The 27,148-nt window shown below is 44.7% G+C and overlaps 2 protein-coding genes and 1 non-coding gene across 4 annotated transcripts; 1 reads left to right on the top strand and 2 right to left on the bottom strand.

The window, feature by feature from the left end:
• Nucleotides 1-10,119: 10,119 nt before the first annotated feature.
• Nucleotides 10,120-18,153, top strand: LOC125515388 (receptor-like serine/threonine-protein kinase ALE2). Of its 2 annotated transcripts, none has more exons than XM_048680853.2 (8): nucleotides 10,120-10,624; nucleotides 12,403-12,516; nucleotides 12,605-12,682; nucleotides 12,881-13,252; nucleotides 13,336-13,593; nucleotides 14,865-15,251; nucleotides 16,428-16,668; nucleotides 17,014-18,153. In XM_048680853.2, exons 1-8 carry the CDS (start codon nucleotides 10,546-10,548, stop codon nucleotides 17,702-17,704), a joined length of 2,220 nt encoding a protein of 739 aa, XP_048536810.1. In that variant the 5' UTR covers nucleotides 10,120-10,545; the 3' UTR covers nucleotides 17,705-18,153. The 2 variants fall into 2 exon arrangements, with proteins under 2 accessions (XP_048536810.1, XP_048536809.1); XM_048680852.2 differs by having other exon boundaries at nucleotides 10,122-10,624; nucleotides 12,878-13,252.
• A 1,224-nt stretch (nucleotides 18,154-19,377) lies between these two features.
• Nucleotides 19,378-20,399, bottom strand: LOC125512993 (uncharacterized). The gene is made up of 3 exons (XM_048678041.2): nucleotides 20,239-20,399; nucleotides 19,878-20,069; nucleotides 19,378-19,761 (listed from the first exon to the last, which is right to left on the bottom strand). The coding sequence occupies exons 1-3, from the start codon at nucleotides 20,357-20,359 to the stop codon at nucleotides 19,535-19,537; spliced, it is 540 nt and encodes a 179-aa protein (XP_048533998.1). The 5' UTR covers nucleotides 20,360-20,399; the 3' UTR covers nucleotides 19,378-19,534.
• A 6,261-nt stretch (nucleotides 20,400-26,660) lies between these two features.
• Nucleotides 26,661-26,732, bottom strand: TRNAW-CCA (transfer RNA tryptophan (anticodon CCA)). Its single transcript has one exon. It is a non-coding gene; the product is annotated as a tRNA-Trp (tRNA).
• Between the last annotated feature and the right edge of the window lie 416 nt (nucleotides 26,733-27,148).

The raw sequence follows: 27,148 nt of genomic DNA, 5'->3' as shown, positions 1-27,148 counted from the left end.
CACTAGTCCCTAAAAAATCCCTTCATGTTTGTTTCCAGAGACTAAAAAGTCCCTAGTCCCTTCCTAGAGGTTATTAAATGACCATGTTGCCCTAGTATATAGAAAAATAATAATGAAACAACACCGTGGGATGGCGGGCCATTGAATGCATGGAGGGACATTGTTGGAAAAGTCCCAAAAAATCCCAAAAAAGACTCTCTTTGAGAGTCTTCTTCATTTAGTCCCAAATGCCTAGTTTAGTCCCTAAAAAGGCCCTCCCGTTTGATAAAAAAGTCTCTAAAAGGGACTTTTTCTAGTTCCTAAACAAAAAAGTCCCTGAAAACAAACACCCCTCTAGAAGCACCTCCATAAGAGTCTTTTTTAAAAAAGTCCTAAGGACTAGAAAAAGTTTTAGGACTAAAGAAACAAACACCTCCTTATATTGCACGAGTGGTCGGTCTGTGCGCCGTCTGCCACGGCGCCCATGCCGATGGCCATGCATGCATGCATGCCGGAGGCCGCGCCGTGTGGTTGCCGAGGTTGGTGCAACTCCATAGAGACGAGACGATGAGACCGGCCGGGGCCGCGGGGCCGACAACACGGAAACGTTTTATTTCCGGCGTCGGGGCGCGTGGCGGCATCCGGCTGGCTCTGTTGGCCTCCCGGCGTGCTCAACGAACAGCGGCCTCGATCGTCTCCAGTACCAAATGCGCATGGAGCATGGACATGCACGGCTATGTTTTTTATTTACTGGGAGCAGGAGGCCGCAGGTAGGCAGAGCAGCACAGCGACACAGCGTCGCAACAGCAGCAGCAGCATGCTTTTGCTACACGTACACATACACTACTGAGTACAGTATCCTCTTGGCGCCTGCTCTCGGCAAGCTCTGGCCGGTTTGGTTAGTTAAAGTGGGTCACCTGCGCGCACACGGATTAGTGTCCCGCCGGCCTCTCGTTACAGGCTAATCAAGTTGTTAATGCCGAGCTAGCTAGTGCTCTACACCTAGCTTGGCGTGCTCCTGTTTCTAGGAACGAAACACTCTCCTCGGGAGCACCAATGTTTTCGCCTCATCCTCTTCCATCCTTTCTAGTAGTACTATACTGTAGAACCCTTTTCCAGTAGCCCCGGGCGGCCAGGCCACGACGATGGCATGCGGGCCATGGCGGTGGGGTCGGGAATTCATGTGGGCAACGGTCAAGCGAGAGGGCGCGAGCCAGCGCGTGGAAAGGCAGCGAGGCCTGGCTCCGCCTGCCGCCACCCCTTTCCCTCTCGTCTCCTACTCCTCTCTCCTTGGCCGTAGGCCGCCTCGTAGCAGCCAGCAGGAGAGAGGGGGTCGGGGGCATAAGCGCCATTTGACACATGCCAGAGAGCACTGACAGCAGGCTCAGGGCAGGGCCTCAGACTCTGACTAGCTGCAATGCTACAAGGTAGACTGTTTGGCTTTTGGGATTAAAGCTGGACGGGCCCCATTATCCATGCCAACGTACGCCTCCGTGCGTCGTGTGCGATGATGACAGCGAGGCGATGCCCGCCGGCCGGACGGACGGGTTCCAGTTCCACGCCTTTGGAGCTGGTGGCTTTTTGGGTACAGAGACCCAGAAATGGGCGGTGTATCTTTTGCGTGCGTGCGTCCGCGGGCGCACATGCCACCGTAGGTGGGACGGAATGGGAGTGGGAGGGAGGAGAAAATATGGGCATGCCAGACTCTGAGGTAGGGTGCCGGCCGAGTGAGCTCACCGGATCGGCCACTGGCATGCCCGGCCGGTGCACGTGAGCGGCTCTCGTGAACTACCACCGCCCGCACGCCTAGACGCTCACCATGCGCGACTAGAGATGGAAAGAAAACGTGCAACAGAAAACTGCCGCGCATACACCTCATATAGTAGAAAAATGAGTAGGCATATCTCGTATCAACACGCTAGTATTTCCTCCATTCCGAATTATTTGTCTTGGATTTATCTAGATACGGATGTATCTTATACCTCTGTATCTAGACAAATCTAAGACAAGTACTCCCTCCGTCCGAAAATACTTGTCCAAGGAATAAAGGTATCTAGATGTATTTTAGTTCTAGATACATTCATTTGTATCCATTTTTACGACAAGTATTTCCGGACAGAGGAAGTAATTCAAAACGGAGGGAGTAGTAGGTACTAGTACAGTGCAATCGAAAATGCTCTGCACGCACACGCTCGATTGTTGATAGATTAGTTCGCGGGCGCCACACTGGACGTGGCCGGCAGCTTTGGCGGACTGCTTTGTGTCTGCTCCATTGCTTTCTTTGCTTGCTTCCTGCAGCGGAGAGCAATGGAGTGGACGCTGGCCAAGTGTGCTTTTCGGTTTATCACTTGGAACCAACACACGACACGAGCACCGGTGTAGTACAAAGCAGCAGTAGGAGACGTATATCGTCAAGTCCTAGGAGCACGTCTCGCACAGTCACAGTGTTGCTAGCTTTTGGCCATCTGCTCGCTGCTCTTGCTTGCCGTACGTGCTTCGGTTGTCGCCGTCAGCCGGCCGCTGCTGCTACGATGATACTTACTGGCAATGGCAATGGCAGCAGCAGCTGCTGGCAGCACCACGGCGGGCTATAGCTACTCGCCGAGCCTCTCCCTGCTGCTACTCAGGCGCTCAGCTACTAGCACTGTACCGCTCTTGCTGCTGCTGCTGCTACTTATGGTGATAGGGACCGTCTTCATTTTGGACTGGGACGGACGTCGCCGGCGTACTTCTTGTCAGCGTTTTCAAATCCACTCCGCGCTCCGCGTTGTTCGACCATATAGTTTGGTTACTTCTTTTTTTTAGGATAGGAGTATGGTGTTTTACAAAAAGTTCGAAATTTCATGGTTTCAAAATAATCTCAAAATTTTGGATAAGTAAACAAGGATGTGAGGTGTGTGTGTGAATTTTTTTAAGATGAAATACGTTGCAATGTGAGCTACTCTCTCCTTCCATCTATATAGGGTATAATGTGTTTTTCAAGACCGTCTTTGACTATTGATAATATTAATGGTACATGAGATGTATAATGTGAAAATTATATCATTGCAAGCTCTTTTCACATACAAATTTGATGGTATGCTTTGTGTAAGTTGCATGCCATATATTATTGCTCTAACATTTGATCAAAGTTAGTCTCGAAAAACGCATTAGGCCCTATAGATGGAAGGAGGGGGTATAACAAAAGACAAATTAATGCTCTGGGAGGATGAATAGTATCATGTGTCAAAAAGCCTCATTTTGTTTTTGCACAACCCTCATTCCAATGTATTTTTGTCCTGAAAATCTACACACTTGTGCATTATGTCTTCATGTTGTATGTCCGTTTTTTACAAGATTTTTTTGTCGAAATTTATTAACATTGGATCTAGTTTCAAAGGTCTCGTCGCAAGAAATCAAACGGTGAAAACAATATTGTATTTGGGTGCACGGTTTGAAAGATAAAACATTTTATACAAACGAATTTATAAAAAAAAACTCTTAGATTGTGACAAGTGACGCATATGTAGTGCGCCCACTTATCGACACCTAAGAAGGTGTGCAGTGAATTTTCGAGGGGTAACCCTTAATTGGCGACTTCAGACTTTGTCTCGCTTAGAGCGTGACCTACCTACACTCACATCAAGGATGCACTGATGGGACTACTCAATATTCCCAACCGCAAGTAATGGGCCGACCCAACTTTCAAGTTAGTTATTTATGTTTCTGTTTCCAAATATATTTAGGCCCTGTTCGGGATCCCTCCGTGGAGCTGACTATGTGGAGTTGTAGAGCTCGATTTTAGCTGCTCCTTGAAAATTAGCTAGAGACTGATCCGCTCCGGGAGCGCGGTCCAGGGAGCGGAGAGGAGCCAAACGCGGCCTTAAGATACATATACTCCAAAACTTATTTCACTTCAAAATATTTATAAATGAGAGTTTAGAAAATGTTAATGCAGTGAAAATGTTTTGTTAGCATAACTTTAAAATAGTGTTGACGACTTTAACAAAATGTTCACACGTTCTAAAACCTGTACAATGATTTAAGAAAAATTATACTATGTACCAAAATGCTCCTGTGATTTAATATTTTTAAACATGTATATAAATGTTTCACATGTATCAAAAAAAATATAACTACATGGAAAAAGTAGACATAAAAACATATATTTGGAAAAAATTGCTATGACTTATATAAAAGATATTTTAGATGTTTATAAAAAATGTACAATGTGCATGAAAACAATAGACATCAAAACATATATTTGAAAAAAAGTACTCCCTCTATAAACAAATATAAGAGCATTTAGATCATTACTTTAGTTATCTAAATGCTCTTATATTTCTTTACAGAGGGAGTATACAAGGAAGGCCGAACAAAAACAATAGAAAAAATGAAAAGTAAAACCCATAGAAAACCAACGAAAAACTACAGCTAACGAGTTCTTCGATCGAAACCCGAGCGATTCGCCTGGAAGCGGAAAAAAAAAATGGCCGGCCCAATACCCGTGCGAGGGAGAAAAAACTTCAGACAAGGGGAGCATGTATCTCGCTACAAGCGAGATATAGAGCTGGTTTGGTTGGTGACCTGGCTTTGTGCCTGGAGAAAAACTAGCACCTGGCCTGGGCCTGAGTAGGTGTTGATTTGTGCCTGGCCAGGCCAGCCTGGGCTTGAAGTATTTGGATTGATTCTTGCCTGCAGTTGCCTCCTTAGCCTTTAAAAATATTGAATCAGTGAGCCATTTTATTTGATGGAGCCAGGCTAATGCAGTTGCTTGGGAGGGCCAAGCGAGGCAGCAATTTTTCTTTCCAGGCACCAACCAAACGGTTATCAGGCACGTTCCAGTCACATGCCAGGCAAGGCATATTGTGGCATGGACACAAACCAAACTAGCCCCTAGCTCCTGTGCTCTGCGTCGCCTCTGATGCTGGATGGGAGGTGGCTTTAGTTGCAGGCCCATTAATATAGTTACGGGAATGTTCTTTAGACCGGTTCTATAACTTTTCATGCAATTTGTTTCGTTTTTCGGTTGTCTATGATTTTTTAAGTGTTGGCTGTTTTCTTTTTGTAAACACATGTCTACTTCTTTTAATACAAGTTATATATTTTTATACATGTAGAACATTATTTACGCACGTTTGAACATTTTTACAGTTACAAGTTTGGGCCTTTGTTTAATACACAAGAAACAGTTTTTAGAATTCGTTGGATTTTTTGAATGCATATTAAATAATTTCAAAAACTTGTTAAACATTTTTATGACTGGTATGATTTTTTTTAAAATTATGTGAATATTTTTTTACAATGGATAAACATTTTTTAAAATGTCATGAAGATATTTTTTAAACATGTGAGTATTTTTATAAATGTCACGTTTATTTTTGAATTCTATGGTAAAAAAATTAAAACTACACTAACATTTTTTACACTGTATAAAGTTTTATAAAATGGCATGAACATTTTCTTCTTAATGCTTAAACATTCTTTTAACATTACGCTAATAAAATATTACACCATGTTCCCATTTCTGTTTTTTTGCTACAGTTTATTTTTAAGTAAATTAAGTTTTGAGGTATTTAGAATATCTCAAACACGGAAATGGAAATCAAATTAAAAAAAAAGAAAACACTACTAGGCCGGTCCAATAGTACCTACCCGAGGCGCCCTTGAGGCGAGACCTACTTCAGTCTCGCTGCAACCAAAGCAAATCGTTGCCCTGGAAAATTGCCTAGGTCATTCGTAAAGGGATTTGAAGTGCGGAGCTCGGCCGGTTACAAATGTGTTGCCCTTTTCCTTCCAGTCAAATAGAGAGAGAGAATATGTTGCCACTATGTTGCTCACAATGCCTCATATGTTATGTTTCTTTTGACTTTGCCGGAATGTAGCAGGAAAGGGTGAAGCATGTCTACCAATAGCACTGGAAGCAGTTGTGAGTGAAATTGAACAGGTGTAACAAATCATATTTGTTGGATTTCTCATGAATTCATTGTGAAAATAAAAATACCATTTCAAGTTGCTTTTATGAAGGCCAATACGAACCAGCAACTCACACAACTTGCAAATGGACCTCAGAGATGACACGCCCTTTGTCCTTCTGGATGTTGTGTGCAGTTGAGAAGTTTGAGCGTGCCTTCCTATGGGCGGGTTCTCACAAGCTTCTGGTGGTGAATGCAACTCCGGGATGGCATCGCTGGTGACATTGTTTGGAGGCTTACCGCAAGGGGAAGGCCTAGTTCCATTAGTAAGCCTCCGTTGTCGTGAAGACGACGTTTCCAAGCAGCTGTGTGCCTCCCAAGTGCAAATCCTCCTCTCCGCTTGGTTGTTCCTCAATAATATAATTTTGGCGATATGGCGTAGAGAAATTGCTGCACATTGTAGTGTAATTCGCCTAGAGTTATGGAACGAGCGGAATGCTAGGGCCTTGTGCAGCAAGTCAACAATGCCGACTATCATCGTTGCAACTGTCGAAAATGAGGCAAAGGATTGGATCACTGCCAGCGTGCCGCGAGAGTGGGTGATGGCCGGATTCGGTCACTCTTTGGAACTGAACAACTTCCACATGAATTTAAAAAAAAATCTGGATGGACTTTATATGGAGAAGAAAAGTACGGCAGTGGAGCAGGCTCACATTTGCCCGGCCCACCTGAGAGACGAGTTGGACGGCGCCACCGACCCCAAGCCAGCCCGCGCGACGTTCGTCAGTCACAGAGGAGCGAGCCAAGTCACGAGCCAGCACGAGGCCCCGCTGGGCGCAGTTTTCCTGGCGCCGAAGTCGTCGCAACGTCGGTATCGGACAGGACCACCGGCTCGGCCCTTGAGGCCTTGACCATCGCCGGCCGCAGGCACAACAGCAGCCGAGCTTTTCCCCAGCCGACGATGCATTCGTGTGAACGGAAGACATTTTTATCTTCTCTCTCTCTCGCAGAACGGATTTACCCGAATGAACGAACGCTCTAGTACTGCACACATACCTGTTGTCTTATTTCCCGGGACACCCATACCTGCTACTGTATGCAGGCAGCACCGCCGGGGTACGTGCCCCCGGGACCCGGCCGGTTGGTTGGAGCAACGGAAGACATTTTTATCTTATTTCCTGTAGCTGTAGGCGTCTGCTGCGTGCTGCTTCCAGCTCGCCGTAACGGTAGTGTATGCATCTCAGATATGCTGGAACCAAAGAATGAACTAGCGTCCCCGCAAAAAAGTATATGAATTAATGGTATATGAAGTAAACACCCACCACCGGTTTCCACGGTGCCGTATGCGCAATACTGTTCTTCTTTCCCCGCAATTTTCTTTTCGAATTAAGGCGCGGGTCTTCCAATTTCATTTCATTCAAATTGAAATTGATAACACAGCGTAGCTCCAACCCCCACCCCATAAAAATAGTAATAATATTGGTTTTCTTCTCTGAAACAACAGAGACGTTTTTAGGTATTTTGATTGAGAACTACTACTCCATACAGAAAAACGAAACAATATTATTACTATGTCCATGCCCGAATTGGAATGCTTTTATTATTACTATGTCCATACGGAATATCTCACATAAAAAGAAACCAAATACTTAGATGAAACTACAAAAGAAACGATAAAGGCCCCTCTGTGAAATAATAAAAGCATTCCAATTCGGGCATGGACATAGTAGATTTTCTGTATCGGGGCGGATTTGTGGGTATCTTGTAAAATATTGCCTCGAAGATGTCACAATATATTAAAACTAAGTCTCCTTGTTTGAAAGAAACAAATTAGTGTAAAATTTATGACCTTACCTCGTCTAAATTCAATTGAGATCACGTGACAAAGACAATGCAATAACATGGATATCATTAAGTATAGATGTCGAGAATCAAAGATAGTACAACCTTACTCATTTAAGGAGACTGTAGATTAAGCATGATAGTAATGCAACCCATATTATCATACAAGGAAGCTTGAAGATGGGAGTAGCCTAAGTGGATGAAAGGTCCTCGCTAAAACACAATTGCACGTTTGGAAAACTTTTTATTGACTAGACTTGTTCCAAGTCGTTAATCCACAACTGTAACCAGCTCGCCCTGTGTCTACCCCCTCATCTTCTCTCCTTAGGGTATGGGTGAATGTGTGGTACCAATTTTCACCGCTACCGTCCACTCATTTGTATAATGTTGTCTATCTCTAAATATTTTAAACCCAATTTATACCCCCTATGGGCATCCCCCCCCCCCCCCCCCCCCAAGAAGGTAAAATCCATGAGGCATGTGCCTTTTTTCCTTTCACAAACCGTTCAACATTAACGTCTTGAGTGCCGTATGGATAAAATTTATCTTTTGCTAGAGCCAGGATGCATGCAGAGACTAAAAGAATAGCCTCCCCCCTGTGTAAAAAGCATATACAAACTACAAAGCCCATCGAATAAATTATGACAATATTCGTATTGCACCACACACAAAAGTAGCTTCATATGTACGGAATCTCCCGATATAATTATAAAAGGAAACTATTTCCTTCGCGACTGAAGTACCAATGCGAGAGGCCCTCAACAAAATAATAAAAGCATTCCAATTTAGATCTGAACACGATATATATTTCATAATGAGGTGGATTTTCTAGTATCTTACAAAATATCACCTGGAAAATGTTGTCATACCAAAATACATTAGTCTGATTGTTTTAGGGAAGCAAACTTAATGGTTTAGGTTAACGTTATGTTGTCACACGTGTGATGAAGGCACGCCAGCCCCGTTACATGTTTGACTTACCCTATACTAACTAGGCACGCTCCAAGTTGTCGATCCATAATTGCAACATCGCCCCTGCCCCACCCACTCACCCTTCCTTCTCAAGGTAAGCGGTGAACGAGGTGGCATTACAAACTTTACCCTATACTAAGGCCCTCTTTGATTCACAGGATTTTTAAATCGTAGGAATAGGAAAAGTATAGGGTTGGAGTGGCATGCACACATGAATCCTACAGGATTAGCATGGAGTGTTTGATGGCACAGGAAAAGCAAAGGAATTGTAAAAAGAGGTTGGAGTGGATGTTAGATTTCCTATGAAATGTAGTACAAAAGATTCCATAGGAAAATTTTCTATGGGATCCAATCCTATGAATCAAAGGACCAACATAGGAAAAATTCTTAAGGATTTCAATCCTCCAGAAATCCTATAGAATTCCTTTGAATCAAAGGAGCCCTAACTAGGCATGCTCCAAGTCGTCGATCCATAATTGCAACGTCGCCCCTGCCCTACCCACTCACCCTTCCTTCTCAAGGTAAGCGGTGAACGAGGTGGCATTACAAACTTTTGAGGTCAAACGGATGCGTTGGAGGCTGAGGGGAGAAAGGCTTGGTTTTTTCCTCCATTGCGGTGACCGAATGCCAAGGCCAGACGTCACATGCCGACGTGTGCACGGATGTGTAAGCGATGATTCGAGTCGTTCGGCCAAATTGGCGTTACCCATGTGGTTCCGCATACCAGGGGAATATTCCCTTTAGCGGAACCACCTCACCGAACACCGGGATCGGCCCAACTAACAGGACCGTTCCCTTACGTTTCATTTGATGCATCCAATCAAGCACACCGAGACGTGAGAAGAGTCCAATTTATGGCCCCGTCTCGAGTAAATAACATGCTAATAACCACAGATAGCGGGAATAAAATATATAGTACCACAACGATGATACCCTCGTAAAATCAATGACACTTATTTGGAAACAGAGGGAGTACATGATTAATCATGCATTGACGGTAATGCAATTCAACATTATCATTCAATTATACAAGTACATTGTTCTAAGTCGTTAATCCATAACCACACCCTCATCCTCCCTCCACCATCAAGGTAAGGGCTGAAAACATCGGTACCCATTTTCGCCGCTGATGATACACCCATTTGCTACACGGAAACATCATCTGGATAACCCGCAAAAATATAATAAAAAATAAACATGGATAAAATTTGGCTGTGTGTAGCAAGGTCGTCGGAGCACTCAACATTACCCGAAAAACATGTAAAAACAAGCAAGATTCGCGCACACAAAGTCGCACGGCCCGGATAAAAAGGCTGTCGTGTCAGTAGTCTCAGTCCAAGCGTGCACGGACGACGGTCTGGCCGCGTTGACACCGGCCGACCCGAGCTTCCCATCCCAAGAGGGGCAAGGCTCCAACGCAGCCGCGTCGGTCCGCCAGAGACAGTCAAAGCGAGCGGCTCCCTTCTTCCCTCCCTCTTTGCCCCGTCTCCTCCCCGCCACCGGTAAAGCGCGGCTCGCCGGATGGATGGATGGATGGATTCGTAATCCATCTTCTCATCCCCCACTAACCCCGCGTCTGCGATTAGGATGAGCAGCGGAGCGCATTAACTCCAGTAGGGAATTAACACCTTCCTTTCCTCTCCTTTGCTTCCGAGGTTAAGCAAACCAGCCCACCCCAGCGCCCAAAATTTATTGCCTTCCCCCTCCCTCCCTCCCCCACCTCCAGCGCCCCTCGCATCGCCTCTCCTCTCGCTCGCCGCAGGCCTCGCCGACCTAAGACCCCCGTCGACGCCGCGCCCAGATCCGCCGCGCGGGCGACGGCAATGGCGTAGCGCGCGCGCCGGGCACCCGGGACGCGATGGGCCGCCGCGGAGGGCTCCTCTTCCTCCTGCTGCGGGTGCTCCTGCTCCTCCCCGCCGCCGCCTCCGCGCTCCACGGTATGCTTGTCCACTCGCTCCCTTCCTTCCTTGCTCCGCTTGCTTGGTTTCGGACCGCGCTCTCGTTGGGTTGGGTTTGGGTTTGGGGAGTTCGGGCGGGCGGGGCGGGGCGGGGTTGGTGGCTCGCTCTGCTCCGCGGCCGCGCTTGTGTTGCGCGCTCCGAGTCGGGTGGGGTGGGGTTAGGTTTGGAGTGAGGGCGTGGGGGTTGCTTGCGCCCGTGGGGGCGGCATTTTCGGTGCGAATTCCAGCTCCTCGTCACTAGCCTGTGGAGTGGACGGTGGACATAGCAGCAGCAGCAGCAAGATGCGACGTTGCTGTCGCGTGCTCTGGGGATTGGGGGAAGCTGGGAATTGGGGTTCGGGTGGGGGTTCTGTCGGTCCGTGTGCGTGAGCGCCGTGTATTATTAGGGGAATTCTGCTCTCTGTCAGAGGTATGCCCGACAGTATTGTTTCTAGATTCTGCCATGATCGATGGTTTTGACTACTAGAGGAAGGATCCAGCAAGGTGGGTACATGCGGCTGGAGCTCTGTGTACGGTCTGTGAGAGGGAAGGCGGTTTTAGCCTGACATTGTTTTTTCATGCCTGAAAGTAACAGATGACAATGGCTACCACTGCTTGTTCCTTATGCCAAGGAGGCATGGGACTGGTGGACAGTTTGTGCTCCCACTGCCGCTGGAGCACTACACTGGACCCTGTACATGCATTTTTGAGTTTAATTTGGGTTTGTGGCGCGCGTAAAACAGCACAGGGGGGTGCCCATCTGTGTGAAAAACCAGCCAAGAGACCACAGCACAAAACCTTAAGGTAAAAGGCGCGCAATAGTTCGAATCCGACATGTAGTATGGTCTCTTAATAGTCAGCCAACACTTGCTTTGCTTGCAAGTAACACTTGCCGATCTTCTCTTAACTAAATCTGTGGTACTAGATTTTATAGTTGTATTCTTCCATCCCGGTGAAGCTATCGACAATAGCTGAGTGTAGTATGATGACCCCTCTTGATTGGCAGCTATAAGTTGCAAGGATACGGCAGGAAACCAGCGTATCAGGGGTTAGATACGTCTGAATACTCGAATACGTTCTGATACCCGCCAAAACGTATCGGACACGTTTGGGTACCAATTCAGTGTCATTCTCGGAGTTAATTACTAACACCGTTACTTTCTGGAATAGTTATTGCACTTGGTGTCTCTCATGCTCTTAGCTTTGGATCGCAACCATGAAGCCTTTTTTTTTGGCGATTACAAGGACGACGCACACGTGAACACACACCAGTGACACCACCACACGCACACACCTCACCCAAGCCAGTGCCTCCTAACCAACTGCTAGAATTTGAGTGAAATGCTAACTTTCACTCAAAACTCCAAAAAGTGCATGACACAGCAGCAGCATGCGCTGGAAAGGCATTTCATGTTTTGATTCCATGTATGAGGAATAAAAAGTGTCACTGTGATGTAAAATTTGGATAAATTGAGAACATACGCAGAATTCAAACATTTCCAGATGCAGAACAAAACTTCTAGAAAATGTCTTATTACCTTTCCAGTTCATATGCTCTTATTTTAGAAATAGACACTGCCAACGGGCATTGCCTATATAGGTCGCAAATGCAAATGTACGATTGTACAGTGTGCCTGAGCTTCTTGAAGTAACCATTTGAAAGTGTATATGTTAATCTGAACATGATGCTACCCATATGGTTGGTCGAAGTTTTTCTCTTATGAGATTTTTGCAATTCGTTTCTGTCAAACGTAAACTTATTACCTTTCGTTCTCCAGCAAACATACAGCCTAGTCCAGCGCCACATCCGTCAAATCCCCCTGAAGCAAGAGTGTTTGGACCTCGAATTTCCCCGGCATTTTCTCCTGCAGTGCTGTCTCCAAGATCTCCTGGTATGTAACCGTGACAACGTCAGTGCTAAAAGTTCATGCTTAAATTTCCCATAAACTATCAATTATTTAATATCTGCTATTCTTACAGGCATCGCTGTGCATTCACACAAACACCACAGACGCCCACACCATGCCCCTCCGCCATCCCTATCTCTCCCACCTGAAGGTTTGCCATTTATGTTTACAATTTCATACTGCATCCTCGAGTTAGTTCACCTAATCCCAGATATTATCCATCCCTCTGGACTATTCTTTTTAGTACTGCTGCTTTTGACATGCAGACTAATTGTTGATCAGAGTATAAGCTTGTTTGTTTTGTTGTAACTTTTTGTGTTGAATAGTTTTTTTTTGGTACCTTCAGCAGGTTGCTCTAGCACTGTTTGTACTGAGCCATTGAGTTCAACACCGATCGGTTCCCCCTGTGGCTGTGTGATGCCCCTTAGTGTTATTGTTGACATTGCTGTAGCTCCATATTTACTATTCATGCACACAGCAGAATTGGAAGTTGAAGTTGCAGCTGGCACCTTTCTTAAACAGAGCCAAGTGAAGATTATGGCTGCTATTCCAAGTGTCCAAGATGACCAGAAGACAAGAGTCACCTTTTATTTGGTGCCACTAAGAGAACATTTTGATCGCTATACTGCATCACTAATATCAGATAGGTTCTGGAATAAAAAGGTTCAGATTAATTCATCTGTTTTTGGAGCTTACGAGGTTATAAATATTACCTATCCAGGTAAGAAACCTCTGTGTGGAGTATTTGCTTCTTAGGTTATTTACTTGAATTTATGATTTAGATGCGCAATGTCATCACTGCAGGGCTGGGACCTGCACCACCAGCTATGTCATCTCTTACGTCAGGTCCTCCAGGAAATGAAGAATACCCTATAACCGCAGATGTGCACCATCAGAAGAAGAAATTAGATAGCTGGATCATCGTGGTAGTTGCAGGGTCCTCTCTGGTACTAATCGTGGCATGCATTGCGCTCATTATTTTAATAGTAAAATGGAAGAAACTTAAGCGCTTTCATGAAGCTGGGAACCATGTGATCACCCCGTCAGTTAAAAGAAGACATGGTAAAATCGACAGCTTTTGTTGTCGTTAAGTATGCTATTTATTATTGTTGCTACTTTAACCATTGTACACATATTTTGAAACCTGATGGGCAATGTTAGAATCCTTTAATAGAGTGTTCTTGTTGGCTGTGCACAAATGATATTTCAGTTATTCCCGTGATAGATCAAATTTACCTACTTACACCCGTTACCAAAGAGTGAAGAAAGCATTGTTCCTGATTCTTTTATTTTAGATCGTCTTCAAGATACAACCTTGATCATTTTTCTTACAAAAATACACTAGTTAAAAGCATAAAAACATGATACTATGTAAAGTATCTACACTCCCATAAATATGCCGCCAATTGGTGGTGATTGTCTGTTCACCTTCGGGTTACATTACATGTTGGATTTCACACAAATGGTTAGGAGCCTATATGAATATCTTGATATGGCACAGATGGTAAAATTAAAGATATTCTTTTTTTCGCAGGGGAAATTAAAGATATTCTTGAATATACAGTATAATTTCCCCAGTATAGCAACACACAGACATTTGCCGGCTTTATACAAGAATCTGTTACGATCATCTTGAGAACCACGTAGTGGGCAGTTGGTTAGAGCCCCTGTTTTTGAGTCGAACGACTAGTCGGGACTAGTCGTTGAGTCGTAAAAAAAGTCGAGTCGTAAAAAAGTCGACTCAACAACGTGTTGACTAGTCGACGAGTCACGACTACTCGCATCTGCAGGGTGGACTATTCAAGAGTCGCTACCCCAGAACGACTCGTCGACTCGAAAACTATGGTTAGAGCAAGCTCCACAGGGTTCCTCATTTCTACATGACAATGTACATTTAAGGGAGGGAACTTCTCCCTTTAACCACGTTAAGATCATCTTCATGTGGGCAATAGGGATATTTATAATATTTACTGGTGGGTAATATTTCCACTTGAATGATTCTATTGCCACATAGATATTGGTAATCAGACTTACACTTATCGGCGAGGCAGAACAATTGGACACTTCTTTTTATAAATTTGTCCGAATCCTAAAATTGATAAAAATATATATTTTAGTCTAGAGTTCTCATATGCTATGTCCTATGTGCCTATGTTCTGCGTGGAAATAACCGTTTTAATATTTGTTAGTTACCCCCTATTGTGAAAAAAGAATGTCACTTTGCATGCATGGCACATGAACTTTTTAAAACCTATAACCCCCTGTTTCACAACAAAATTCGCTAGTAATGGCAGTTATGCTAAGTTGCTAACGACCTAATGTGTGGTACACAGGTGGCAGATCTCAGTCAACTAGCTTGGTGAGCTCTGCATCAGCGTCAATGCTCTCAACAGTGGCCACTTGTGCCGCATCAGTGAAGACATTTTCGCTTGCACAGCTTGAAAAGGCTACTGATGGTTTTAGTTCAAGAAGAGTTTTGGGTCAAGGTGGATTTGGGCGTGTTTATCACGGGACCATGGATGATGGAAACGAGATCGCTGTTAAAATGCTCACAAGAGAGGACAGGAGTGGTGACCGTGAGTTCATCGCGGAGGTGGAAATGCTCAGTCGATTGCACCATCGTAATCTCGTCAAATTGATTGGCATTTGCACTGAACGTGCAAAAAGGTGTCTTGTTTACGAGCTTATACGCAACGGAAGTGTGGAATCCCATCTTCATGGTATGTTCTAGTATTAGTAATACATGCTATGTTTGGTAAGTCTTAACTAGTGAAACCATAGCAAGAAATTCGTATATATTAATGCATAGCAGCCAAAATGGAAATATTTAACTAAGCGTCCAATTTTCTCGTAATACTACCTCTTTTCCAGTTTATTAGGCTTGCGCTGTTGAGCATATCCCTAGATCAATAATTTGACCAACATAGGATGAGTTGTATAGTCCAAAAATTATCCATTAGAAAGTATACAATTTAAAGTTTCTAATGATATATTTTTTGTGATATATAACTTGTATTACGTTGATCTACTTCTCAACCTAGATATACACGCAGGCCTAATAAACCGGAAAGGAGGTAGTAGAATGACTAGATGAGTCTGGTCCAACAATTTCTTTTAGCTAAGCTTAGATTGGCAGGACCAGCTGCTATTCTTGTTATAAGATTTCAAAATTCAGAAAGTCGCTTTGGAGGACGGGCTCTAGGGAGGACTGTAAAGAGAAGTTCAAAAATATTAACTTTATAGCTCGATTATGTGTAGATATAGATGTGTAGTATAGCTGTACTAAGTTTCATTAATGTACATATTTGTATGTGATGCATATAAAAGGACAAATACATGAACAAAAATGGGCTTATTTTTGTCTTTTTTGGGCATTGCACATATAGATGTGTAGTATATCTGTACTAAGTTTCTAATGTGTATATCGTATATAGATGTGTAGTATATCTGTACTAACTTTCTAATGTGTATATCCTATTATTTAGGAAAATTTACATATACACAGAGAACATCCATATGTACTCGTAGAAACAATTTCAACTTTTGTTTGGAACTTTGAAATAACATTTTTGTTTATTTTCAAATTCTGGGCTCCATGGAACCCGATGCCAAAAGGTCCAAAACGCTGCACTATATTATCTTTTTTTGAAAGATCAGAATATTATCTCATTAATGATATGAGTAAAGAAAACTGCATGGATGAAACAGGATCAACTACCGTTACTAATCTACTAACATCTGAACTTTCTCCAGTGGCGTGTCTCAAAGAAAGCAGTGAGCTATCTTAGAAAACAAAAATTGACCTCATAATTATCACTGCCACATGTAAGCCTAGGATTAGGAGTGTGTACACTCAGCATGACTCTTTGTGTTAATCTGATCCTTTGTGTGTCCAGGTGCTGACAAGGATAAGGGCATGCTGAACTGGGATGTCAGGATGAAAATTGCTTTGGGTGCTGCTAGAGGCCTGGCGTACCTACATGAAGATTCAAACCCACATGTCATACACCGCGACTTCAAAGGTAGCAATATATTGCTGGAGGATGATTTCACTCCCAAGGTTACCGATTTTGGATTAGCAAGGGAAGCAACCAATGGAATCAATCCCATTTCCACAAGGGTAATGGGCACTTTCGGGTAAGAAACTTCGCTTATGTCCAGCCCCTATAATATCGTCAATACACACTATTAATGAAAATAAATGATATATATAGCACCTATTCTTTTGGTATTTTGTGATGCTGTGATCGAATGATTTTGTGTCTCTTTGTGATTAATACTGCCTTCCATACACATTTGTTGATATTGTAAGAATGTCTTCATGTCAAACAACAATAATGCTTGGTAGGGTCGTTCATGAATTACACTTCTCTAAAGCTATATGAATTTCGGTACATAAATTTGCTCAAGAGTAGCTTGTCTTAATTCCATTCTAATTATCCTTGGCTTTCAAAAGCTAAAATTTCTCTGTTGATCATGCAGGTATGTTGCTCCAGAGTATGCCATGACAGGGCATCTTCTTGTCAAGAGCGATGTCTACAGTTATGGGGTTGTCTTGCTGGAGCTTTTATCAGGAAGGAAGCCCGTAGGCATCTCCGACAACATGGATCCTGAGAACCTTGTGACTTGGGCTCGTCCTCTTCTAGGCAATAGAGAGGGCTTGGAGAGGCTGATCGACCCTTCTCTGAACGGCAACTACAAATTCGACAACGTAGCCAAAGTGGCGTCCATCGCTTCGGTGTGCGTTCACAGCGATCCGTCACAGAGGCCGTTCATGGGTGAAGTAGTCCAGGCACTGAAGCTGATTTACAATGATGCAGAGGAGGCCGTCGGTGATTCCTACAGCCACAGGGAGTCATCATGTGACCCGGACGACGACCTCCCGGCGGGCTTCATCTTTGACAGTGGTAGCGGCAGCTGGTGGAACAGCGGAGCTTCCGGGTGCCTGGACTACCGGAACCCTTCGCCATTCATAAACATGGAGTACAGCTCTGGCCGAATAGAAGCGAGGCAGGAGCGTGAAGGTGGCCCTTACTCGGCAGCATCGACGGGCGGCCGTGTACAAAAACCAGCATCCCAGAGTAGATCAGCCCCTCTGCAAATCAGGAAGCTCTCCCCGTCTCACTGGTCAAGAGGCAGCTTCAGCGAGCATGGGCGGCGGCCTCGCCATTGATTTGATAAACTAGCGTTAGACCGACTGTTAGCTTCGGTTTTTTAGACTTGATGAGACAGAGGCTAGGGGGAATGCCATTCGCTGATTCGCCCCCGTCCATTCTTGCCTCTGGTCAGTGTACAGTTTTCCGACAGAGTCCCAGCCAGTGACTCTCTCTCTGGTAGTCTGATGATGTTTGTAATCTGCCTTGAGCTGCCCTGCTTCCCTAGAAGAAAGGGCGATGGGCCGGCGGCGTGGCTGGCAGGTGCTGTCTAATTTTTGGAAACCGCAGTTCGGTTGTCATGTGTCAGGTTTGTGTGGTCTTGGTAGGAGGATTATTGCCAGAAATCTGGGCGATATCATTCTTGTTGTTGTATCCTGCGTGCCTTGCCGATGTACTGGACTGTTAAATGTTGATGAAGTGATCTTCCTCTCATTGGTGAGGTGAAAAAGATATAGTTTCCAGTTCAGTTGACTTTTTACTCTTGCTGTCGTTCTGTAGCTGTAGCCTGTAGGGTGTGTGCGGTGCGGTGGGTGGCTTATGGTTTTGTGTTTGCGTCCGAGTTTATGCAAGATATGCAACATCTGCTTCATAAGTTGGAAGCATAAATATTGCAGTAGAAATTTCACATGGAACGGCCCATATGTTGTGCATCTTTTAGAGAGAACGTTGGGGAAGTTGGCATGCCGTATTCCGTTCTGCATTCTTATTTAGCAAACACACTATGTTCCGTAATTTTTTGTAGCATGTGGAAGGGCTTACATGTGTGTATCAAGATGGATGGAGAACATACGAAGACAGCACTGGGCCGGGCATCAAGAGCATGCTAATCTAGATAGATAGAAGAGGAATATAGCTTCGGTCACTCATTATGATTATATCCCTCGATTGCTACTTAGTTAATAAAAAAATGCCTTTTATGAAAAAATGATTTTTTTATAGAGGGTGAATTTTATTGGCTCAAAATGAAGCATCAAGATGATACAAACACAAAGAGCACATATTCGGCCTCTTTACAGTTAGGATGCACACAATTGTCATTAACGCACACATAAAAAACGCGCCAACAACTAGCAAAGTCATATAAAAACAAAGCGATGCAGCTGAAGAAAAAAAGAAAAAGAAATCTAAAGTGATCAGATCTGTGGTCGACAAATTACAACAACGATAATATCTGTACCAATCATGTCATAGCACGACACGGACAATGAGACTTTTCAATAGCAACACCTTCCGAAAGGATCGACGCCCAAGCGCCACCGTCCAAGCTCCAGCATCGAAAGCATGTGTGTATCAAGATGGATGGAGAACGTTCACAGACAGCACTGGGCCGGACATCAGGACCACGCTAATCTAGAATAGATAGAGAGGAATGTACAGTAGATCACTAGCTTTGTCATGAATCGACTGCTGACGCAGCCGACGAAATGAGGCCAACGGAGAACGAAGGAGGTTGTTCCATCGGCAGACGTTGACATGGAGTGAAATCAACGGAGTGACGGGTTAAAAAAGGGGGCCGTGCGTAGTAGCCATTATTCCATTTATTATATATGTAAAAACATGCATACACAGGAGCTGGCGACACTTCAAAAATACATCCTGATGATCTAGAGAGCGTGTGTGCTAGCCCTGATTTGCCATATACGTGGTGTGCGTACATAAACGCACATGCGTACGACTAGTAGTATAACAAAACGGGAAAGGGTGTCCATGCAACCATATGTGCTGGACCTTATTACTATTGCTTTAAGTATATTTACCCCCATCCTAATGTGTTTAGACAAATCTAAGACAAGTGATTCGGACAAAGAGAGTATATTTCTAGCATGTCGCACAGGCGCACGCGCTAGCTAGTTACCGTCGCTCACGGCGACATCGTTGCCGTCCTTCTTCCTCGCCGAGTGCGCCGGCGCCGACATGGATGGACCGGTGAGACCTGCACCGTCTTTAGGCACGCACTTGCAATAGATTTTGAATGCAACGAGTTCACATTTCTGTACTGTGCCGTCCGGACACGGCCACCACGGCTCTAGATCGTTGAGCACCTTTGTCACTTGGACTTGATCGGTAGGACCACCTGAGGCCATCCGTGAGTTAGTTTATCCACGTGGCACAATAGTTAGTTAAAATGTTCCAATTAAGAATTTTTTTTCTAACAATAACAATAGTTCTTCCGCGACAGCATCTCCTCACCGATCTTCCTCGGCGAGCCCGCCACCGCCGACATGGCTTGACCAGCGGGGCCAACACCTTTTTCACGCACGCAACCACAATACCATTGTAACGCAATGACTCTGCATTTCAGCACCTTGCCATCCGGACAAGTATAGAATGGATCCTCTATGCCGATCACCTTTGACGACCCGACTTGATCAACAGAATCACCTGAGATCTTCCATGCTTACAGTGAGTCCATCCGTGATAAGCAATAAACGAAGTAGAAATAGCATGTAGTCCCTCCGGCCCGTAATGCAAGACATTTTTCGACATTACAAAAATGTCATGCATTATGGCAACAAACAGTAGTTCACGGGCACTTGTGTCAGTCACGAACCTCTGCCATCGCTCGGAAGCCGGATCACGCCGCCAGGGGAGAGGCGGCGGGCGTCCGCGGCGGCCTGGAGCCAGAGCACCACCACGATGGCCGTGGCAATGCACCTCTTGGTAGTGTACATGGCTGGCTCTCTCTATGATCTTCCCAGTCTTGCCTTTCACTCTCTCTCGAAGCGCCGGGCAGCATTTTATAGCCAGCAAGATCGGCCTCGCGGCACGTACTGGCTGCCAGGTAATCTGCCAGATAGATCAGTGTGTGGCTGTGTATAACGTGCCAGTGTGAATACGCGAGACCTGGATATCCAGTGCCTTCCCGGCCTGGACGCGTGTGTGCACTGTGCCCAATTCTGATCCATCATGTCCCTATGCTCGTAGGAAGATGCCCGTGTCCTTTTGTGATGTGAGCTCTCGCAATTTCCACTTGTGAGTGTGATTCACGCCAGCCATGGGACTAGTGCCTCTCACCCATATGTACATACACAAACGTCCATGCTTACACCCAAGCTCGTAGGCCATTGGAGACGATGCACATACGGTGGAGAAACCAAACGTCACGATTTGCCCTCGCTACCGCCCGACGATTTGAGGCCCCATTTTGCTCTCAAGTACTATTAGTATTGCTTAGTGACGGATATTCTATTAGTTGCAAATAATCATTGAATTCATGAGAGCGCTTTTTTGGAAGAAGGATATTCTAGTTGTCCGTGAGAATTAATGTTTTCCATACAGACGTACCTTTGGATCAAAGAACAGGGCATCGCAATTTGCTATGTATCACTTTTGTAGGTCACCAATTCTTTTGTGAGCACACTGAATTAACTCCGCAGCCAACGCAGTGCACTCCTTACAGTCTGGGTTTCTGAAAGGACGCTCCATTGTCGAAAATTTTGCGTTGGCTGCGGAGTTAATTTAGTGTGCTCACAAAAGAAAACTGCCTGTTGTTGCGTTGAAGCTCGACTTCCACAAAGCCTTCGATAGCGTCAGCTGGGACTGTCTCAAGCAGGTTATGGAAGCACGGGGTTTCCCACAACAATGGAGGCAGTGGGTCGACAACTTGCTCTCCTCTGCCAGCTCCAGAGTCATGATCAACGGGGAGCTGGGCCCACCCATCCTTGCCAAGCGTGGTTTTCGGCAGGGTGACTCCTTGTCGCCTTATCTCTTTCTGTTGGTGGCAGATGTGTTGCAAAGACTATGCTGTCTGCATTTCCAAAGTGGGTCTCTGCAACATCCACTCAACGCCGACTGTTTCTTTCCTGTGCTGCAGTACGCGGATGACACTTTGATCATCTTCAAGGGGGACATGCAGCAGGCCACGATCATCAAGGACATCCTCAACTCCTTCTCAGCCTTCTCCGGTTTGACTATTAATTTTCACAAAAGCACTTTAGTGCCGGTCTGCTTGGTTGCCCCATCTCCTCCACCCCCTGCACCTACCTTGGTCTGCCCTTGTCACTCAACAAGATCACGCATGGGTTGCTGCTTCCTGTTATCCACAAGGTGGATCGTCATTTGTCAGGCTGGCTGGCCACCTTCCTCTCTCTAGGTGGGAGGCTCACCCTCATCAACTCTGTGCTGGCTGGCATTCCTACATACTTCATGGCATGTTTCCCATGGCCTAAGGAGTCAATCTGCTCCCTGGAGAGCCTGCTACGAGCATTCCTTTGGCAAGGAAAGAACAAAGTAAAAGGGGGACAATGCCTCGTGGCCTGGGACAAGGTGACTCTTCATCGCCAGAATGGAGGTCTGGGTGTGAGAAACCTGCAAGCTCATAACCAAGCCATGCTCTGCAAGTTTCTCTCCAAGGTTCTACAACACTCTGACATCCCGTGCTACCAATGGTTCGCCTTGCAACACTGTCAGTCTACCTTGCCTCTTGGGCCTTCCGGGAGGGATACTGCTTTGTGGCATGGCTTCAAAGACTGCATCCCCTTTGTCTTTAACTCCTCACGATGCATCCTCGGCTCGGGCCAGTTCATCTCCTTCTGGCATGATCTTTGGGTCGAAGAAGGCAGGCTACGTTTGCTGCTGCCTGTTCTATACTCCTTCGCCAGGAACCGCTGCTGCTCCGTGTCCTCACAATACTCAGATGGCACCTGGTCAGTACAGTTACACCCCAACCTCTCCCGTTCTGATGAGCGCGAGCTCGTCCTTCTGCAGCAGCTGCTTGCCCCGCTCGCCCCTGATGGGTCAGCTAAAGATGTTCGCTTGCCGTCGGCCACTGGCAAATATCTGAGCACAGGTTACTTCTACAGCCTGCTGACTTTCCGTGGTGTTTCTTGCGTCTTCCATGACTTGATCTGGGACGCCCTGATCCCTTTGAAGCATAAAACCTTCCTATGGCTCGCTTTTTGGGGCCGGCTCAATACCAGAGACAACATGATCAGGAAGAACTGGGCTGCCATCACTACTGACTCTGGTTGTGACATCTGCCCTGCTATGGAGTCGGTTCACCACATTTTGCTACATTGTCGGGCGGCATCCTCTCTCTGGCAGCACCTTCAACTTGCTACGTTAGCTGGCAGGGCGCCTGGCATCCTCTCCTTCGTCCGGCAAGCTGCTGCTCATCTTCAGTACAAACGCAAGTGGAATGTTGCTTTTGCCGCCTGTGCCATCTCCCTTTGGCATGCCCGTAACGATCGTGTTTTCAACTCACGATCTTGGACAGATGCATACGTACGTTTTCATGCCGCAGATATGATCCGTCTTTGGTCCTACAGAGCCAGGAAGTTGCAAGACAAGGAGGACCTCAAGTTCTGGGGCGATTTAGTAGCAATGTAGCTTGTTTTTGTTTATGTTTTGGCTTTTGGCTATCGGTTCTCCTCTTCTTCTACTCCTGTCTGAGCAACTCCTTTTCTATCAGGTTATCTTGTGGCCTTGCACTAAAGTGCACCCCACAAGCCTCATGTTGTATGCTACTCAGGCTTCGGCCTGTTTTGAAATATAAAGGTGGCTCGAGCCCCTTTCGTTTTCAAAAAAAAAGACTAGTTGGTACCCTGGGTAGGACTAGCTATTCCGACAACGCATGCCCCTTGAGTCATAGTCACAAGGGTCATCTTTATGTTTGTGGGCCAACATTCTTGAGTCTTGATGATTCCGTCTATTGTTGTTGGAGCTCTTCACACTTGCCTTGAGGTTATTCGCTCTTGACGTAGGAATCCTTCAACTTTTAGGAGAAACTAGCTAAATGCATGTGCGTTGCCATAGAAAACAAAAATAAATCAATGAAATAATTGTTTTGATTTATAAATATATGCTGAATATGAAAGCATGCCATCTCTGTTCATATAGCGATAAATACTAATTCTCTCTATCCTCATCTTTTTCTGGTCGACATTCCGTCTCCTTAACCATCACCTCCTTGCAAAAATATAAAGTGGCATATATCTTGATGTACCCTAACCCTATTCATCTCTATTCTCTTGACCCGACCTTACTCGAGAATTATCACCGCTTTGAAACTTATTCATCTTGCCTTAACATTATATTCTTTGTATTCTCATAAAATTGAAAAACATGACATGCAACTCATGGATGATGAAGTCAATGATAGCTGCAGAATATGGTGAACGTTGACAAGACAAACAAGCTCCTATATGACCCTTTGTTATCCATTGAATATTTATGGCACTTTAAACCCATTTTAGTTACTCAAGACTTTATTTATTCCATTTTTGACTTTTATGTACACATGATCTTCGATGCTTTGCCTCCCCCGTCCAAGTTCACCACCTCTATCGATATTACTCTTCCTTCCCAATCCAAGTTAGCCACCACAGTCAATGACACATTCTGCTCGCAATGCCCCCTTCCACCACCACCCGCCCATAGTTTTCATTCAAACACATAAACAGAGAGTTGTATTAAGATAGACAACCACACATGGGTCACTTATAAGGTTGCAATAAATAAAATAAATATTTTGCAGCCACTTAGGCTAGCACCTCCGGCGCGTTCTTCTCTGCTCTTTATACCTCACCCGTATCTATCTCTTCCATGACTGACACAAGGGATGGGGTGGCCGACTTCTCCCTTGGAAAAAACGTCACAAATTGCACTCGCTACCACCGGACGATTTGCGGCCCCATTTTGCTCTCAAGTACTACTAGTATTGCTTACTGACAAATATTCTATTAGTTGCAAATAATCATTGAGTGAGAGTTTTTTTTGTAGAAGGATATTCTAGCTGTCCATGAGAAGTAGTGTTTTCTATACAGACGTACCTTTGGATCAAAGAACAAGACATTGAAATTTGCTATGTACTACCTCCATTGCGAATTATAAGATGTTTTGGATATTTCAATACATAGTACATGTTTACTAAAATGAGTGAACAAATTAACACACTAAAACCCATCCACATACATCCGATTTAGAAAAGTAAGTAGAACACCTTCAGAACAGAGGACGATGTAACTCCTAAGTCATAATTTTATACAACTATTTTCCAAAAAAAAACATATATCAAAACTTTGTCTATGCAAACCATGGGATGCACTCAACCCTTAAAGTAAATTCTTGAGTTTTCCTATAGTACACAACCAAATAACTTTTGTTAATGAGATGAAGCCATGTTTTCTTCATCGTGACAACATGAGATTAGGGGGGATTTTTAGTAACATAGTCGCAACAATAACTACTGAAAGTTGTGTATGGAGCTTATAAGGAAGGTTATTGTACACCGATAAAATTAACACTTTGATTTTTCTTAAATATGTTCAATCACCTTGACGGAGTGTGATCTACACCAATGTTACAAAGGTGACACCGGAGGATTTTGATTGATGGCTCAATTGTTCCTGGAAATCAAGCCCGACTCCAAATTATTGTTCCTCGACCTTGGTGCAACTTGTGCTCGACTCCTTGGACTCGACCCCCAAGCTCCCCAATCTCGTCTCTAGTGTCCTCCCCTGTTTTGTATTCAAATGAGATGACACAGAAGACTAGTTGCTTCCCTAGGTAGGACTAGCTATTCCAACAACGTAAGCCCCTTGGGTCATAGTCACAAAGGTCATCTTTATGTTTGTGGGTCAAAATTCTTGAGTCTTGATGATTCCTTGTATTGTTGTTCGATCTTTTCACACTTGCCTTGAGGTTATTCGTAATTGACATAGGAATCCTTCAACTTTTAGAAGCAATATTGGCGATGGGTTGATGGGTAGCAGGGGAATGGCTCTTTCTTCTAGAAAGATGAGTGTGGTTGAGTAGAAACATCCAGGGTGGAGGGGGGAGGGGGTCTAGAAGTCTCAAACATTTTTCTTTTTTGCAATGATGATGCTACATGTATGCATCATGTCACAAAAAATAAAATGTAAATTCAATTTGTAACTCGGCAAAAAGAAGACAAAGTCAGCGATCATAGCGATAATTGGCCATAATCTACATCCCAATTTAATTAAACTACCATTCACAGCTAGATCTTTCCTTTTTCAACATTTGAGCTTTAAATTTTGTGACATGATGGTTGATGCATGATGTGTGTATGTCATGATTTTTTTATTGAAATTTGGACATGTTTTAAAATAGTGTTTCCATAGCTAGAAGTGCCAGGAGTACTCTAACCTACCGAGCACCAGATGCATTCTCGATGAAATCATTGTGATTGATTGTTTTGCACGGTGGTTTCGTCTTCTCTTTCCTACATGGATATATGATAAAGCCGCTTAATTTGGTCATTATGTCGTCGTTATTTATAGTGGTAACAATGGTGTCATCATTAGTAATAAATGAATAACACGGTCTATGAGGTGACCAGGAAGAGTTGGAGCTTGGTGAATCACAATACACTGTCAAACTAAGACTGCTCACAGTGGAGAGTAACATAGAGTAGTAATAACTTGCCGATGTTACTAGTCTATGTTACTACCTCCATAGTGGATAGTAACATATGAATGGTATCATGAAAGAGTTCATTTATTAGGCTATAGACTCATTATGCCTTGAAATGTGTGATGTTACAGTAACTAGCTAAGTTACCACAAATCTCTCTCTCCTCATTAATTAACTGCCACATAAGCAATCTTGTATTGAAATGTGTGATGTTACTAGTTAAGTTACTCCTATTGTGACTAGTCTAAGTAGACCGTCAGTGACTTTGCACACAAATTTAACATTCAAAATTAGGTATTCAATTTATGATTGGAGAACAAAGCGCCTGCCCCTGGCTTGCTTGATGGGGCCATCTTTGAGTTGCTTTGGGAGCTTGAATATTTTGGCTTGCAGAGTTTGAATTTTGCGGAGGTGCCAAATGCTCCCAAATTACTCCAAGGAAGAACATACCTTTTTATCGGGTACAAATATGTGCCGTGCTTATTCAGTCGCTGGAGCAACACCTCCCCTGCTTCTGCATCTATATGATCTGAAGTCCGAAATGAAACTGCGGCAAAAAGTTAAAAAAAAAATAGACCGGATTAGGATCGGGGGTATTGAACCCGACGTGAATCGAACACGCAACCTTCTGATCTGGAGTCAGACGCGCTACCATTGCGCCACGGATCCGGTGTGCTGTTGCTCGCTAATCAAGCTACAAAACCGAAAGCACGAGCACGGGTACTGCACGTTCGCTCTTCACCACGTACAGAGCATACCCTCTTATCTTATCATATCACAACCCACGTGCCTTTCCAAATTACAGTTACTTCGAAGCTTATCTTAAGGATCTGGAGGATGTGCTCATGGCCTCATGGGTTTCGTGGCTGGTCAGGCCGGCAGTCCAGCTAAAGTGCAAAACACAGGAGATTTAACAGGAACGCGTGGAAAAACAGGGAGCTGAACTGGGTAATTCTGGGAGCAGCAGCCAGTGGAGGAGAGGGTTGTGTACATGAGTTTCTGCAAAGTTGTAGTTTCTGTCTCGTTTCGATGTGCTACCCCTACAAGGTTACGTTGGCGACGGCGCCGGCCGGCTACATCCACGG

The sequence above is a fragment of the Triticum urartu genome, chromosome 6A, assembly GCF_056163025.1.
Source record: "Triticum urartu cultivar PI428250 chromosome 6A, HENAU_Tu73, whole genome shotgun sequence".
NCBI lineage: Eukaryota > Viridiplantae > Streptophyta > Magnoliopsida > Poales > Poaceae > Triticum > Triticum urartu.
The sequence above is the reverse complement of the archived record's forward strand: the minus strand, read 5'-3'. Positions and strand labels throughout refer to the sequence as shown.